We start from the raw sequence: 15,972 nt of genomic DNA, 5'->3' as shown, positions 1-15,972 counted from the left end.
GACAAAAAATGAAAGCCAGTTAAGTGACTTGGGCCAATACACCATGGCTAATACAATTATCTATCATCTACCACTTATCAATTTCTTTTCTGTTCTAGCTTGTGTTCCCTACTTGTTCCCTACTTGCTTATAAGAAGTAAACTTATGAGTTATGAAATACGACCTATATTTGTACGTTACCACAACAAAAACTAAAAACATAGCCAATATCAAATCCTATGAAAGTACATATTTGTGTGCAACCATATAGAGCGAGATGGTGACATATATGAAGTGGACTAAGTCACAAATTAAAAGGTTCATATGTAAGTTATGTACCATATTAATTATAAATATGCATGTCATACGTAACTAAATAAGATTTTAAGTTTCTTTAATAAATCATACACTTAAGAGATCCTGTTGCACCATAAAAATAATTTAGAAAGAGATCTTGTCCCCCAACAAGAGAATTAAACATATTTTCTTTGATCCTATCAATTAGAACATCCTTATTTTTATCCCTTTAAAAAATTAAGAAACCCAACGAGGAAAATAAACACACATACCAACCCCGGTTCATTTAAGGGCGTCCCCGGTTCATAAGCCATTTCCTGGTTAATCCACAACCAAGCGCTTCATCCGGTATCTCCATCTTACCAATCCGGTCTACTCCCTCCACGAAAACCACACCCATACCCATATGCAAATGCGGTTCAATATGACAATGAAAAAACCAAACCCCTGGATTATCCGTCACAAACCTTATCGCCGTCCATCCAAACGGATACAACACCACCGTATTCCGTAACGGCGGATTCTTCAAATTAAACGTCTTCTCATCAATCCCCGGTTTAAATTTCCCTTCACCGTAACCCAAAACCCAGAAATCATGACCATGAATATGCCACGGATGAATCTCACTAATCACACCTTTTAAAACATTAGCGTTTTGAAGAATCACGTCGACGACGATTCCAAACGCGAAATTGTAAATCCCGCTACCTTTCGTTGTGTTTGGATTCGGCGGCGGTTTCATGATATCGTAATTATCCATAATTAACTTCTTCGCCGGCGATTTCAAATCGTACGCCGATTTTAAACCGTATCTAATTGATCCGAGGTACGGCGTCACCGGTACGGATAATGAGACGTTGTTGATTGACCATTTCGTGTAATCTTCGTAGAGATTCTGTGTGTTGAGGAGGATTAGCTGGTCATGTGATTTCTCCGGCGGTTTTGGATATCCTTTAGCGGCGAAGATCTTCTTCGAGAAGCTTTTGCTCCGATCTGTGTCGTTCCAGATTGGAGTCACCGGTGGTGGATGAGATGGGCGTGACTCAGTGGCATCAACGTAATTTATCACGGTGAGTGCTTGAGGAGTTTTGGGTTCTCGGCCACGAACGCCGACGGAGATCCAGTACTTCTTTGATGGAAGTGCGTTGGTTTTAAGGAGAACAGAATAAGTTTCGCCGGAATAAACGTCAATGTCGTTGACGGTGAACGGTGCGACGTAGTTGCCGTCAGCTTCAACAACCACCAGCTGGTGTCCCTGTCACGTGCGCAATCAAACCACACGTGTGAGCTTTTAAAGTACACGTGTGAGTTGAAAAGAAAGAAACTTACTTGAACAGCCAAGTTGAGGGAAGCAAGAGCAGTTGTGCTAGCGATTCGAAGACGGTACACTCTATTGGGTTCGACTCGAAGAGTTTGAGGTGCACACTGATCATTTTCTTTAAACGTGCATACATCTTTCTCTCCTCCTTTGTTAAAATACGCTGCTTGTGAACAATTGAACTGTCCTCTTCCATTGATCAACAAGCTTTGAGGTTCACCGATCCAACGCATAGGACGAGAAGAAAGAGCGAGTTCTTGCGCGTGAATGCTTTGGTGCCACCAGTCACTGAGCAAGAGATTGAACTCTCCATCGTAAATTAACCTCTCTTTTGGTGATCTTACTATTAACATTCCGTATAGTCCCGATGATCTTTGCATTCCGTAGTGTCCATGGTAGAAATGTGTTCCCGCCTACACCGTATTCTTTCCCAATTAATTAACCAAATAATGTTGTTTCTTAACATTCATAAAATATAAAACTAGAACAAGTTTAAAGTAACCTTATCGACAATGAACTTGTAAGTGAAAGTCTCGCCAGGATTAATAGGACACTGGGTCACACCTGCTGCTCCATCAGCCCATGGAGTCCCTTTCTGTTCCATGATCACAAATTAGTTTTTGATAATAATTTTTTTTGTGAATTAATTATACAGACTGTATAGTACTAGTAGTGGCTCTGAAACAATCTAAGACCACCATTATCGGTAGTATCTTAGCCAAATCTTAGCTAAGATTTATGAAGAAAAAATTTAAATATAAGCCTAAAAACTCTTATATAAAAGCTCTTTCTTCACAAATCTTAACTTAAAAATTTGGTTAAGATACCACCAATAATGATACCACCAATAATGATACCACCAATAATGATGCTCTAACATCACACACAAAAAAATTGAAAAAATAAAACTGAAAATCAGCAGAACAACGGTTAGCATTTGTATTTTTTTTTTGTTGAATAAAAAGTAATGGTTCTAATTCGGTCGTAAAACAATCAAACATATAGTTGTATAGAATAAGCTCATTGTCACATTTTTTGTTTGTTTGTTGATGCTTCTTGTCACATTACATACTTATATTTTTGTATAGAAGGAAGAAATTTAGAGTTTATTGAATAACCTGACGTATGCCGTGCCAATGGATAACAACACCTTCGGTGGAGAGTTTGTTGACGACGTGGATAATGACCGTGTCTCCGGCGACTGCGTCTATCGTTGGCCCTGGAAACTGGCCGTTGATGGCCATAACGATTCCTTCTTTACAATCCGGCCACCAGTACTTATACTCAACCTCCCACGTTGATTCTACTACTGCCGCCGACGCCGAGTGAAACGCCACCACAACCACCGTTAGTAGCCACCACACAATTACCGCCATGGAATCTTTCACTTTATTTTCTTTTGCGTGGCTTATGAATTATGATGAATTGTGAAGCACTGGTGAGTGTATGAAATAGGCTTTGTTTTTTGAAAATTTCAAAAATTGAACCTTAAAAACAAAAGTGGATTGTTTCTCTAAGATGCAGTTTTATTTTGTGTGTGGTGGATATTAGTGGTTGAACTTAAACATTACAAACGAAAAAGAAAAGACGACAAGATCGACGGGGCCATATATTTTGGCAGTTTCGTATGATGGACACTGGAGTAATTATTGAATACGAAATTTCGAAAATCATACGATCAATTATTTACGTATAAAAATACGAGCGTACATTCATGTGGCTTTCTAAATTTCTATCATGCACAAAATAATGTAGCTCTTACTTATAGTCTCCATGAAATTGTATGTGTTAATTCACTGCTGTTATTATTGCTATGAAAATGCTTCTTATTTTTTATTTTATTTTCCAAAGAGTTACTGATATTATATATATGAAACAAAGAGTTCTTATTGTGTTTAATTGACCAAAAAAAAACTGTATTTATATATTTTTAAAAAGAGAAGATAATTGACCAGAAGAAAGAAACTGACAATGACAAGTGTCTTTCACTGAGAGAACTACTTTCAGTGATGTACATATTGATTTGTGTTAAAATCATTATGATACTTCATACTTCACATTCAGTCATATTCAAATCGATATACTGCCAAAATTTAAAAAACATAATACGTGTTATTGTCTTATTGATAATAACAATACATGCCATTGGTCCCAAAATTATATGGACTTAGTTGAAGCTAATCCTAAATTTCTCAATTTCTAAATAGCTGAGTAACCCAACTATTCGAGGATATTAAGATGTTTTTCTTTACATAATCCACAAACTCCTATTGAGGCTATAAACAGTACAATATAGGAAGCACAACACGTGTTTTCTTTCTTATTTTTGCAATTTAGCCGAACTCACATGTATGCTCTGTCTGGTATGGGTTGATGATGAATCGCAGAACAATGGATATGATAAGTATGGGATTCGAATTGGAAAATAAAATGATAGTACCAAATCACACAAAACCTTTTTTGGCTTTATATAACAGATCTAAAACACAAGTGTTAAATGCAGACAAGGCAGAACAACTTGATACCATACCAATACAAATGTTACTTCTCAGAATCCCACAACCGAACATTACAGTAAGCGAAAATCGCATTTAGAAATTTTACATACAGACCTCGAAGTTCTCAATTGAGACCAGATGATATTACCGATTCGATTCTTCATTTTTTTTGTTTTTACTACATATATATACTTATTACATAATAGATGTGATATTTGATAAAGTGGTGAAGTGTTCTTACAAGGTCACCCCCCAATTCTTCATTTTCAGGTTTTGCCAGTTGTTTCAGGTGCAGTTAGTGTCGTAGCTTGCAAGACCGAGTAATTCCGGTCCCTCCAATCTCGGGTTGTTCTCAAAGCTGCACCATTGTTTTGTGTTATTAGGTACAAATGCTCATATGCAACTTTATCAGTTTATTATACGAAACATATGATTCAATTGATGTCTGTATCAAAGACTACTTACAAGAGACAAAAAATGCAAAATGCAGAGGAAACGTTATGAAGAAGCTTTGTTGGCTAAGTGAAAGAAGAAACTTACTTCTGTAAAGGAATGTGAGCAAAGGGTCCGTTTGTTGGGATTGTTCCACACAAATCATTGCTTGAGACGTCACTGAGCAAAAGGAAGACAAATATAATATGTTTTTTTAAGCAAAAGGATGAAGTCTGGCAATTTTAGAGAAAAGTAGCAGAGCGTTAACAGACAAACAATGAAAAAGCTGAACTTACACAACTTTAAGGCTTGGGATTGCCGTGAGTGCTCTAGGGATTGGACCGGTCAATCGGTTGTCATTAAGCCGTCTGCCACATTAAACAGTTTCTTAGAGAGACAATGTATGAAGAGGCATCACAAAAAAAGAATCAGGTATTGGAGAACAACCCACATAAACAATCTTGTTCTCTTACTCAACATTTGATAAATCATTTTGCAATTTTTAAAGAAGTCTTGAGTATATTGTTCAATGTGTCTGTATCAGAGTTTGAGAGAAACTTACAAAAAGACCAGAGACTTCAATTTTCCCAAAGAAGTGGGAACTATCCCTGTAAGATTGTTGTTGTACAGATCCAAGCTGATGAGATTCTTCAGATTTCCAAGTTCGGAAGGTATAGTTCCTTGGATGTTGTTTTTGTAGAGCTCTCTGCATCAATCATAGGACAAGTTAAGAGTTAGTCTTACATTGTCTATAACATAACCAATCTCAAAGTAAACAGTTTATGTGCATTATATGGTATACAATGTTAATTCCATTATAAATTTCGGATAAGTAAAAGTCAAAAGAGTGATGGCATACAGATACTGTAAATGTTCAAGCTTCCCAAGCTCAGGCGCAAGATGTCCAGAGAGGTTTGAATTTCCCAAATCCCTGCCAATATATGTAGAATTAGATATGCAATCAACAATACCAATATTGATATTGTAGAAGAAGAAGACAATAATGCACAGATGAACAAGAGACAAGCATTAACTTTTTATACTCGATTAGCTGTTCTCTTGATACATCAAACAGTTATTAGAGATAATGTGAAATCAAGTACAAAGAATCCACAATTCTTCTAAAAAAGTAAGAACTCACAAAGTAGGGACCAAAAAGTAAGCTAGATCAGTAACAAAGCATTGAGAAAATCATAAGGTACAAGTAAAAATTGAACTGCTTAATAGATGGAATAACTATTAGGGATTCTTTCAAGGAATCCAATGACTAGAAAAGTCTACACAGTGCAAAACATAGGAGCTTTAGAGTTTAGATTTCCCCTTTTCATACTAGAAAGTGTTTCTTTTTTCCTTTAACTTGTTGTACTCTACATTTGAAGCTTCGAAAAGGACCATATCATAAATAGTTTCATGAACCTTAAAGTTACCCCAATCTGAAGTGTTTACAAGGGAAAATGAAAGCTAGAAACAAATACAACACACAGACAAAATCCCCATTAGACTTATCCATCTCAATCTCTAGGAAGTTATGGTCAAGTTTATCTAAGATCTTCCACAACGACCAAAAGGGTCTAGATATGACTCTAATACCATCATGTTAAAGCTCAGTCATAAATCGACTGAAACATCAAACGATGCTATCTAATAATAGAAACAAACCCAGAATATCTATCCTATAAATAGAGCAAAAATTTCAGACTGTATCAATAGAATCTCCACAGATTCTTGGCGAATCAACTTGTTCAAAACAGGAGATAAGAGAAAAGAGGATCTTACACACGAGTGACGCGGTTGTCTTGGTTACAGGTGACATGGAACCAGGTACAAGGATTAACAAGAGTTGGATCCCAGCTCTGGAGGACATGGTCTGGATCTGTCAAACTCCGGCGAAGAGCGTAGAGAGCATCTCCTTCGGAGTTTGCTTCGACCAGGTGAATCAAAGCTAAGGTTAGGGTTAACGAAGCTGCGAAGAGCTCCCACCGATAGTTTCGAGACGCCATGTGAGCTTTCGGAGGTTTAAGAGAGGGAAATCGAAAAGGAATTTGAGAGTAAAGGGAAAATTTTCTGAACAAAGAGGAGAAAGCAAAATTAGGGTTACGTTGGTTCCCCTTTATTGAAGTTGGAAGAAATCGATTATGCGATTGGTGTGGGAAATGACAGAGAAATACTCCTTTTCAGTTTTACTTTTTTGTGTCTTTTTTTGTTGTTCACTTTCTTTTTACATTATTTTATTATTATTTAAATTCTTGTCTTTTTCTCAATTTCTTTATTTTTTTTAATCAAGCTGTTTTTTTATTTTTTTCCATTTACAAAGAATGTATACAGAACTCAACTCACTCCATAAAAAATAAAATAAATTAAAGGAAAAAAAAGAAGAGGAATTTGCTTTAGATTTAAAATGAATTGTATATGGACACATTGAAAATTAAACTCTGAAGCAGTTAAACTTTGATTTTTAAGAGAAAGAAACAAGTCAAGTCTTCGTATGTAACTTATTTCATGGTTTTAAAAATTGTTGGTCAAAGAAGTTAAGAGGTTGTTTGATTTGGTCAACATTGGAGACTCTTGAGAGTTCACTTCACGCGGAAACAAACAGTGGTTTTTTGTGTGCACACATTATTCTTGTGATGATATCATGAAGATTAGTATGAATAATGTGATATTTATTCACTTTTTGTTAATTTGGTAAGAATTATTTTATCATTGATTTTGATGGAATACGAGTTGTGTGCACTAACGAAAAAGAGAGAGTTTAAGTGCAAACATAACAAATTAAGATTTAAGACAAAGTCAATGATATTCGGGGGGAATAAGATAAGATTCTTAAGATAGAATCCGATCCGACAAACACATAACACTTAAATGTCGGAATAATAATAGCAACTCCACTCCTCCCTTACATTATAAAGGTAGCAATTAGCAAACAAATGACGACAAAAAGGGTAGGAATTGTCTTTTCTTAACGACACCGACTTTTCCAAATCGTTCGCCTGGAAATGAAATTTAAGGACCGGTGATTACGCTTCTGACCGGTAACTCGCCATTCGTATGGGTTTCTCTAGAAGCCTGCAGGTTTTACTGGTTCGGGCCAAATAATGTAGACCCGCATCTCTGAAAGTTTGCCCTTAAAGAATAAAGACTATGGGCCTAATAAATAAGCCCACAATCTTTTTATTTTAGGTTTTGGATATTGTTGTGATTTGATCTTTCATTTAAAAACACCATTTCAGTATGCTTCTTTATACCATTCTATTAAAAAACACACACAGACTAAAGTGTGGTATTGCAGTCATAAGAGTATTGTTTCTTGGAGAGGAAGAAAACTACACATTTTGGTTTGGAGGTTTGAGAATGAGAGGATGTGATTGCATTTACCCAAAAATAGTTCCTCTATTCACGTTCCCTCACATTATTCAACATTCTCCTGCATGAATGGAATTGGTATGTCTGTATGTCATGACAAGTTCAGGCGTCTCACTAACAAAAACGTCCATTACTTTATTAATTTAATTACAATAAGATGCCTTTTTTTTGTTTAATATCATTCAAATCATTATGTCCAAAAACACAAAAATAGTAAATAGATTGCAAAAAAAAAAAAAAAAAGAGTTTCAAAATATGGTTTTGAAAAACATATGAAAAAACTTCCGCAATTATCTCTTTTTCTTTACAAAACAAAACAGCTTCGTCGATTCTCTTCTTCCTCCTCAAATTCTCTTTCACATTTTTCCAGATGGATCTCTGTTTTGACTCTTCGTTATCCCAATCATACATTGATTTCACGGTTATGATGTTGTGTCTGTAAATCTCTCGTATCATTGTTCGAATATTCGCGGAAGAGAGATAGATCGATGGGGGTTGTTTCAAGAACCGTGTTCCCTGTATGTGAAAGCTTGTGTTGCTTTTGTCCGGCTTTGCGAGCCAGATCGAGACATCCCGTCAAAAGATATAAACATCTTCTCGCTGATATCTTCCCTCGATCCCAGGTTTTGCTTCGATCTCTTTGAATCAATCCACCATTTCGCATTCCTCAGTAATATAATGCCATTAGCCAAAACTTGTCTTGTTCTCGTGACCTACAGATAGAACATGAGTTTCATTGAATTAGGATGAGATTAGTGTAATTGTTGCTCATATCCAAGTCGGAGCCATAACGATGGAACTTCATTTGCAGAGCACCTTATTACTTTAGTCCTATGTAATAACACTTTCTTGAAAATCGAGTTTTGGAGAAGCATCAGTTTTTTACACTACCGAAACGTTTTTTTAAATCCACTATGCATGTTCTGATTATTGACTCTGTGAAAGTCTCTCCTAAATTTTGATTCATGGTCTGCAGGATGAGCAACCTAATGATCGAAAAATCGGTAAATTATGCGAGTATGCTGCGAAAAACCCTCTTCGTATCCCTAAGGTGAATTCCGCATCAAGTTATTCTTTGATATTGGGATATCGTTGATCTCTACAACAACTTTCTCATTTCCATTTACTGTTTTCAGATCACAACCTCTCTTGAACAAAGGTGTTACAAGGAATTGAGAATGGAACAATTTCACTCTGTTAAGATTGTAATGTCTATCTACAAGAAGCTCTTGGTTTCCTGTAATGAACAAATGTATGTTTTTTTGTTTTTATTATTTCAACATTATACTGCTTAAAAATGGTTTTGTCTTTCCTAATGAGTTATGTCTTTTACAGGTTGTTGTTTGCTAGTAGCTACCTTGGTCTCATTCATATTCTTCTAGATCAAACTAGGTATGATGAGATGCGCATTTTAGGTTGTGAAGCTCTCTATGATTTTGTTACCAGTCAGGTGAATAACTCTTGTCAACTTTACTTATCTCGATTTGTCTTATAATTGACAAAGTCTGATAATTAATGTATATTTCTGATTTTTTTTTCAGGCAGAGGGCACTTACATGTTTAACTTAGATGGGTTGATCCCAAAAATCTGTCCTTTAGCTCATGAATTGGGAGAAGAAGATAGCACAACAAATTTGTGTGCTGCTGGCCTCCAGGCCCTCTCATCCTTGGTATTCATATTCTCTGTGTTTTTTTTTTCTTATGATTGAGAACTTGTAAAAAAAAGTACTGATATGATCACGTCCATTTTCCACAGGTTTGGTTTATGGGAGAGTTTTCTCATATATCAGTTGAATTTGACAATGTAAGCTTGTATATGAACTCTATAATGACTGTATTTATTTCTTGGATTGTTGAATACTTTATCCTCTGTTTTGTTGTTTCTCTTCTTTTCAGGTAGTCTCTGTTGTCTTAGAAAATTATGGAGGCCATAGTCAATCGTCCACTTCTGCAGTCAATCAAGACAACAAGGTTGCTTCCATTGATAAAGAGTTATCTCCTGCGGAAGCTGAAACAAGGATTGCTTCTTGGACAAGAATCGTGGATGACAGAGGCAAGGCAATTGTATCTGTGTAAATCCTTCTACTCCAGCTTTACTTTGGCATGCTTCTTGTTGTTTTTAGAATATATTTTCTGATTAGAGAGGGTAATAACAGGGAGGATGCTAAAAACCCCAAGTTTTGGTCGAGGGTTTGTCTGCATAATCTGGCAAAGTTAGCTAAAGAAGCAACAACTGTGCGACGTGTTCTCGAGTCACTCTTCCGTTATTTTGATTTTAATGAAGTGTGGTCCACCGAGAACGGTCTTGCTGTATATGTGCTGCAGGACGTTCAGTTGCTGATCGAAAGATCTGGTTCGTATTGTCTCCGTTTGGTTTGTTTGTTTCTGGTCACCTTGTTAGTAACTTACTAATAGTGTGAGTACTTGACGACAGGGCAAAACACGCATTTCCTGTTGTCTATCCTGATCAAGCATCTTGATCACAAGAATGTTCTAAAGAAGCCTAGAATGCAACTTGAAATAGTTTATGTTGCTACTGCACTTGCCCAACAGACTAAAGTTCTGCCATCCGTGGCAATCATTGGTGCCCTGAGTGATATGATTAGGCATCTGAGGAAGAGCATCCATTGTTCATTAGATGATTCGAATCTAGGGAATGAGATGATTCAGTATAACCTGAAATTCGAAGCTGTAGTTGAACAATGCCTCCTGCAATTATCCCAAAAGGTAACCCCTATTTTAGCCCCAAGAAGCTCTAAAAGCTATACAATTTTCATATGTACAAAAATGAATAAATCGCTGATTGTCTCACGAAATGTAGGTAGGAGATGCAGGTCCTATCCTTGACATAATGGCTGTCATGTTGGAAAGCATGTCAAATATTACAGTCATGGCAAGAACCCTAATCGCCGCAGTTTTCCGTACAGCACAAATTATAGCAGCTATACCAAATTTATCATATGAAAACAAGGCAAGATTCTTAAGCCTTGAAGAGTCTATCTCTTTTTCCCTCCAATATGTAACCAAAACTGCTATGGATTGAGAAGATAACGTGAAATTCCTTCACAGGCTTTTCCAGATGCACTTTTTCATCAACTGCTTCAAGCTATGGTCTGTGCTGACCATGAATCGAGGATGGGGGCTCACCGTATATTTTCTGTTGTTCTGGTCCCATCTTCTGTTTCTCCAAGTTCAGTTCTCAACTCCAGAAGACCTGCTGATATGCAGAGGACACTGTCAAGAACTGTGTCTGTGTTTTCTTCTTCAGCTGCACTCTTTAGAAAACTGAAGTTGGAGTCAGATAATTCTGTTGATGATACTGCAAAGATGGAGAGAGTTTCAACACTTAGCAGGTCAACGTCAAAATTCATAAGAGGTGAAAGTTTTGACGACGAAGAGCCAAAGAACAATACTAGCTCAGTACTGAGCCGGTTAAAGTCAAGTTACAGCCGATCTCAGAGTGTGAAAAGAAACCCGTCTTCAATGGTAGCAGATCAGAATTCTTCTGGAAGTTCACCAGAGAAACCAGTATGTTTTACATTAGATTCATGAACTTATCATTTTGTAATAATTTGGTTTCAATGCCTTCTAACGGAAAACTTTCAGGTGATACCCTTAAGATTAAGCAGCCACCAAATTTGCCTTTTGCTTTCATCGATTTGGGTGCAGTCTTTATCTCCTCACAACATGCCACAAAATTATGAAGCCATTGCTAATACATTTAGCTTAGTACTTCTCTTCGGCCGGACTAAGGTACAGTAGTTAAAAAGTTCCATTGTATGAAACTACATAGTTACACTGCATTAGTTCATGTTTTACAATAGAAGTTACCTCTTTTCATATATGTAGCACTCTAGCAATGAAGTCTTGGTCTGGAGCTTTCAGCTAGCATTTTCTTTGCGTAATCTGTCTCTTGGAGGTATAGTCCCCTGCAGATAAACTTGTGGACCATCTCTAAATTAAGATTTTAGTAGATGCACACTGTTATATGCAAACTATCTTCCTTTTTTTTCACAGATTACTTTTTGTTTCCAATTATAGGACCCTTGCAGCCATCACGGCGTAGATCCCTCTTTACTTTGGCTACATCGATGATCATTTTCTCAGCGAAAGCCTTCAACATCCCTCCTCTTGTTAATAGCGCAAAAACCTCACTACAGGAAAAAACGGTAGTTAATAGTTTTACTTATGTTCTTGCTCTGTCTCTTAGTCTGTTGTATATACAGCTTGATAATAAAATATAAAATGTTGCATATCAGGTAGACCCGTTTCTTCAATTGGTGGAAGATTGCAAGCTAGATGCTGTTTTCTATGGACAAGCAGACCAACCAGCAAAGAATTATGGATCAAAAGAAGACGATGACGACGCTTCACGTTCACTTGTCACGATAGAAGAAGCTTCACAAAATCAATCTCGAGAGCACTACGCTTCCATGATAATGAAGTTTTTGGGAAAACTATCAGATGTACTACTATCATAATGTTGATCACTATTTATGAATTATGTTGGAGTGTATAACTACTTACCTGTGTTAATGGTTTTAACTTGCAGCAAGAATCGTCGGCTATAAAGGAGCAGCTAGTTTCAGACTTTATACCTATCGATGGCTGTCCAGTTGGAACGCAGTTGACAGAATCTCCAGTTCAAGTTTACCGTTCTGAAGAAAAAAACAACAAACCTCGAGAAAATGTATCCACAGTTTGCGTCTGATTTCTCAAATTTGAAGTTAGTTACTATTCTAACATCATTATGTTTCCATTTACTTTCGCAGGCTGAAACTCAATTGCTTATACCGGAGAATGATGCAGTGCCGAGTCCTCCAGAAGAACAGTTTAGTCTTGACATACAACCTAATGCTAAAACTGCATTTCTTCTGAGCATTGATGAACTTCTAAATGCAGTGAGTTATTTTTCTTTTTGGTTCTAAATGCAAACGCATAAACGTAAACAAACATTCGAGTCATGAGACTGACAGAGAAGAAAATGGGTGCAGGTGTCTCAGACAACAGCACAATTAGGGAGATACTCAGTGTCTGATCCACCAGACATGACATACACAGAAATGGCAGGTCATTGCGAGGCTCTTCTCATGGGAAAGCAAGAGAAGATGTCTTTCATGTCTGCCAAAAGCAACAAATTTAGCAGCAGCCAAACCAAGGAAGCTGTTGCTTTGCCTTGCAGTGGTGGGAACCCGTTTGTGGACCAGCGGAGCTCGTGGGAGATGATGGGATTAGGTGCACCCGCGGCTTCAAATATCTGTGTCACAGAGTATCAAAATCAGCCTCCTTTCTTCAATCCTCCTTCCTCTACTCCTTTCGACAACTTCCTTACAGCCAAGCCGTTGGTTCCTCTTGATTAGTTAGTTGTTAAATTTATCCCAATTTTTCCTATGCTAACATGTGTTTCAGTTTTTTCCTCTTCAATACTTATTATACACATTATCGAATAAGTTATTTCCTCGAAGTAAATGCAACGGTAAGTTGTTTGCATAAATAATTCTTTGTTTGGAGTGAATGAAGAATCAAACATATGTAAAAACTGATAATGTTAGATTAGCTTCGGGTTTGGTGCAACCATAGTTATAGGAAAAGTCGACCACTAAGAGCTTAAGATCTAAATTATGTTATGACTCGAAGACAACTATGTTGTATTACAAAAATTAAACCCAACTTTATCAACGGAACAACTACAAAATTATGTAAAAGCTACAAGCCTTACACTAGACCTCCAAAGAGTTGTTCTATTTAAGGAATTTAATGCTTCCATATGTTTCTTCACGTGCAACAGAGAGCGTTACAACTAGTTATAGACATACAACGCGAAGCAGAAAGATTAATAGACCTTAAGACGCTCTACAACAAACAGACATGACAGATAGGCAAAACAGAGACTCGAAACGGTATCTAAAGAGTAATGATTTTCCTGTGGAGTTGATGTGCTTCATGACCGCCATGGTCATGATCATGGAAGAGAAGGGTTAAGATACCTACCAAACACAGGACTGAACCAACCAGTAGTTTGTCGTACCGCTCCACCCAGTGAAACTTGAGCTGGCTTGCACCATAGAACGATAGAGCAACCAGCGATGTCATAACCAATATGGTGCTGCCCAAAGAATACCAATCATTTCAAACATATGTTCTTTCCCTTGTAAAATCATATCTAATTGCCATAAGATTGACGATATCAAGAGAAGGCGTAACAAATGTGACCAAAAACAATAGACTTAGTCTCACCTGAAGAGCAGAACTATGATGGCGAGAACCATCATGGACTTGGAATTTCCAACAGCGAGGAAAACCGGGAGAGTTGTTGCACAAGGAGATAATGCAGGAACAAGGACAAGTCCAGCAACAGCCATTTTCTCCATGGGTTGGTTATGAGAATGAGTGTGACCACCTTTACCAGCCAAAAACAGCAAAACATAGCTTCCACCGAGAAATACAAGCAAAAGGGAAGCAAGTTTGTGAACAGTCTCTTCACCAGCGATGGTATTCGCCATTGTGATTGCTGTTATACCAAGGAGAGAAGTGGATATAACATGTAGGACTGCTCCAAATGCAGCTGAAAATGGGTGACACTAGAAAAAATCAGATAAGAATCTCACATCATCTATATCCCATCAGACACCAAATGCAACAAAAACGTTGATGATAAACATGATCAAAACAACTACAAGTCAAGTCCTTCGACCATTAAAGCAGCAGTTGAAATCATTCATAATTCCCAATTATCTAGTTCTAGCTCAATCAAAGAATGCACACACAATGCTTCGATTATTATTGATTCATCAAAAAGCAGAACAATGGATAGGTATCAAACGCGCCATCAAAGTCAGAAAATTCAGAATTCAATATATAGGAATCAGAGATTTAAGATTGGAAACCTACTGACGAGGAGTGTTCTCGAAAGCGTCCATTTCTGCGCACGTCCGACGATGGAGAAAGGTAGCCAATGCGTCGGAATAAACGAGTGAAGGAGCGATACTGTCGCTATTCCGCCGATCGTCGACAGATCCTCCGCCGTGAAAGTATCCATTCTTCTTCTCCCGAGATAAATACACCGTGAATTGAAAGAAAAAAAAAAACACGATCCGCAAATTGCAGTAGCTCGATCTGAAGTTTCCGGTGAGCAAAATATATGAATCGGAGGCTGAATTTACATTTGAATCTTCTCGGATTTCATGGGGAAACTTCTAAGAATAAGATCTGAGGTTCTGAGGAAGAAGAAGAAGAAACTTGTGAATCAAATCAGTGAACAAGACCGGGTAATCGGATAATCTGACGGGTCAAACCCGGATCTTGAGGTTAGTTTCTTCTAGCGGGTTTTTAATTTTAAATGAAATCGATCGAACCGAACCGAACCAACAAATAACTAACCCAGTTTTTTCTTCCAGTATTAGGATGTATAAATGGCCGAGGCTAAGGGCCCAATGACCTAATCCCATTATTGTTTGCCTTATTAATCGACTTGGGCCCAATGTACTTGGAAAGTTCCAAGTCAACCACTTGAGGAGTCAATATTAACGAAATAAATTTGAAATTACAATTTTCCAATTTTGAAAGTTTCAGAATTTTTTTGTTTGGTATTACCATTATATATATATAGTTTTAGAGAGTTGACATAAAAACAATACTATTAGTTTTAGGAGCAAGGAATTAGAATGGTAAATGGGGATCCAAGTCCAACACATCAAAACGTCACACATAAACATCACTAAAGATTTAATGTACTCCCAATCTTCCCAAAATCAAAGAATCCAAATCAAGTCTCATCATGAGTTCCTCCACAATCGAAGGTAATATGCACATTCAGACTGTAATATCCATCTTCTTGAATCAACTTATCTTTATCTCTTTGGTAATATGCAAGCAGCTCCACCGATTCAAACTATGAACACCGAGGAAGACATCAAAGCAAAGACAGAAGAAGTTGTTAACGCCCCGTGTTGTCCAAACTGGTTGGCACATATATCAATTATAATTTGATTTTTGATAGAATTAATCAAAGTTACTAATCTTTGCTCCAACCGTTGTAGCGATTGCACGGGATCTGAAGAAGGTTCATCAACAAAAGATGATTGT

General features: G+C 37.2%; 4 protein-coding genes, 1 long non-coding RNA gene and 1 other non-coding gene across 6 annotated transcripts; 2 read left to right on the top strand and 4 right to left on the bottom strand.

Moving 5' to 3' along the window:
* Window positions 1-320: 320 nt before the first annotated feature.
* On the bottom strand, window positions 321-3,176 carry AT5G21100 (Plant L-ascorbate oxidase). The gene is made up of 4 exons (NM_122118.5): window positions 2,713-3,176; window positions 2,097-2,189; window positions 1,606-2,007; window positions 321-1,531 (listed from the first exon to the last, which is right to left on the bottom strand). The coding sequence occupies exons 1-4, from the start codon at window positions 2,968-2,970 to the stop codon at window positions 563-565; spliced, it is 1,722 nt and encodes a 573-aa protein (NP_197609.1). The 5' UTR covers window positions 2,971-3,176; the 3' UTR covers window positions 321-562.
* On the bottom strand, window positions 2,313-2,412 carry MIR1888a. The gene has a single exon (NR_142677.1). It is a non-coding gene; the product is annotated as a microRNA ath-MIR1888a precursor (primary transcript).
* A 754-nt stretch (window positions 3,177-3,930) lies between the features above and the next one.
* AT5G21090 (Leucine-rich repeat (LRR) family protein) lies at window positions 3,931-6,722 on the bottom strand. Its single transcript, NM_122117.4, has 6 exons — window positions 6,301-6,722; window positions 5,384-5,455; window positions 5,087-5,230; window positions 4,821-4,892; window positions 4,633-4,704; window positions 3,931-4,450 (listed from the first exon to the last, which is right to left on the bottom strand). The coding sequence occupies exons 1-6, from the start codon at window positions 6,522-6,524 to the stop codon at window positions 4,378-4,380; spliced, it is 657 nt and encodes a 218-aa protein (NP_197608.1). The 5' UTR covers window positions 6,525-6,722; the 3' UTR covers window positions 3,931-4,377.
* Window positions 6,723-7,328: 606 nt separating this feature from the next.
* Window positions 7,329-7,574, top strand: AT5G03295. Its single transcript, NR_142676.1, has one exon. It is a non-coding gene; the product is annotated as an other RNA (long non-coding RNA).
* A 519-nt stretch (window positions 7,575-8,093) lies between these two features.
* AT5G21080 (Uncharacterized protein) lies at window positions 8,094-13,479 on the top strand. Its single transcript, NM_122116.6, has 18 exons — window positions 8,094-8,510; window positions 8,864-8,938; window positions 9,024-9,139; window positions 9,223-9,337; window positions 9,429-9,557; window positions 9,644-9,691; window positions 9,784-9,959; window positions 10,044-10,240; window positions 10,322-10,614; window positions 10,709-10,858; window positions 10,957-11,415; window positions 11,494-11,640; window positions 11,737-11,806; window positions 11,929-12,056; window positions 12,147-12,353; window positions 12,440-12,577; window positions 12,660-12,788; window positions 12,882-13,479. Exons 1-18 carry the CDS (start codon window positions 8,376-8,378, stop codon window positions 13,245-13,247), a joined length of 3,078 nt encoding a protein of 1,025 aa, NP_197607.5. The 5' UTR covers window positions 8,094-8,375; the 3' UTR covers window positions 13,248-13,479.
* Window positions 13,393-15,219, bottom strand: AT5G21070 (Fe(3+) dicitrate transport system permease). Its single transcript, NM_122115.4, has 3 exons — window positions 14,779-15,219; window positions 14,125-14,452; window positions 13,393-13,993 (listed from the first exon to the last, which is right to left on the bottom strand). The coding sequence occupies exons 1-3, from the start codon at window positions 14,924-14,926 to the stop codon at window positions 13,792-13,794; spliced, it is 678 nt and encodes a 225-aa protein (NP_197606.1). The 5' UTR covers window positions 14,927-15,219; the 3' UTR covers window positions 13,393-13,791.
* Window positions 15,220-15,972: the final 753 nt, after the last annotated feature.

The sequence above is a fragment of the Arabidopsis thaliana genome, chromosome 5 (assembly GCF_000001735.4).
Source record: "Arabidopsis thaliana chromosome 5, partial sequence".
Classification (NCBI taxonomy): Eukaryota; Viridiplantae; Streptophyta; class Magnoliopsida; order Brassicales; family Brassicaceae; genus Arabidopsis; species Arabidopsis thaliana.
The sequence above is the reverse complement of the archived record's forward strand: the minus strand, read 5'-3'. Positions and strand labels throughout refer to the sequence as shown.

Coding starts and splice junctions, on each gene's coding strand:
- AT5G21100 (NM_122118.5), bottom strand. CDS start 2,970: ATGGCGGTAATTGTGTGGTGGCTACTAACGGTGGTTGTGGTGGCGTTT. Junction 2,190..2,712: donor ATTGGCACGGCATACGTCAG/GTTATTCAATAA, acceptor ATCATGGAACAG/AAAGGGACTCCATGGGCTGA. Junction 1,532..1,605: donor CCCTCAACTTGGCTGTTCAA/GTAAGTTTCTTT, acceptor CGCACGTGACAG/GGACACCAGCTGGTGGTTGT.
- AT5G21090 (NM_122117.4), bottom strand. CDS start 6,524: ATGGCGTCTCGAAACTATCGGTGGGAGCTCTTCGCAGCTTCGTTAACC. Junction 5,456..6,300: donor GACAACCGCGTCACTCGTGT/GTAAGATCCTCT, acceptor ATATATTGGCAG/GGATTTGGGAAATTCAAACC. Junction 4,705..4,820: donor ATCCCAAGCCTTAAAGTTGT/GTAAGTTCAGCT, acceptor CCTTTTGCTCAG/TGACGTCTCAAGCAATGATT.
- AT5G21080 (NM_122116.6), top strand. CDS start 8,376: ATGGGGGTTGTTTCAAGAACCGTGTTCCCTGTATGTGAAAGCTTGTGT. Junction 9,692..9,783: donor TATCAGTTGAATTTGACAAT/GTAAGCTTGTAT, acceptor TCTTCTTTTCAG/GTAGTCTCTGTTGTCTTAGA. Junction 11,416..11,493: donor GAAGTTCACCAGAGAAACCA/GTATGTTTTACA, acceptor GAAAACTTTCAG/GTGATACCCTTAAGATTAAG.
- AT5G21070 (NM_122115.4), bottom strand. CDS start 14,926: ATGGATACTTTCACGGCGGAGGATCTGTCGACGATCGGCGGAATAGCG. Junction 14,453..14,778: donor TTCGAGAACACTCCTCGTCA/GTAGGTTTCCAA, acceptor ACCCATTTTCAG/CTGCATTTGGAGCAGTCCTA. Junction 13,994..14,124: donor ATCATAGTTCTGCTCTTCAG/GTGAGACTAAGT, acceptor TTCTTTGGGCAG/CACCATATTGGTTATGACAT.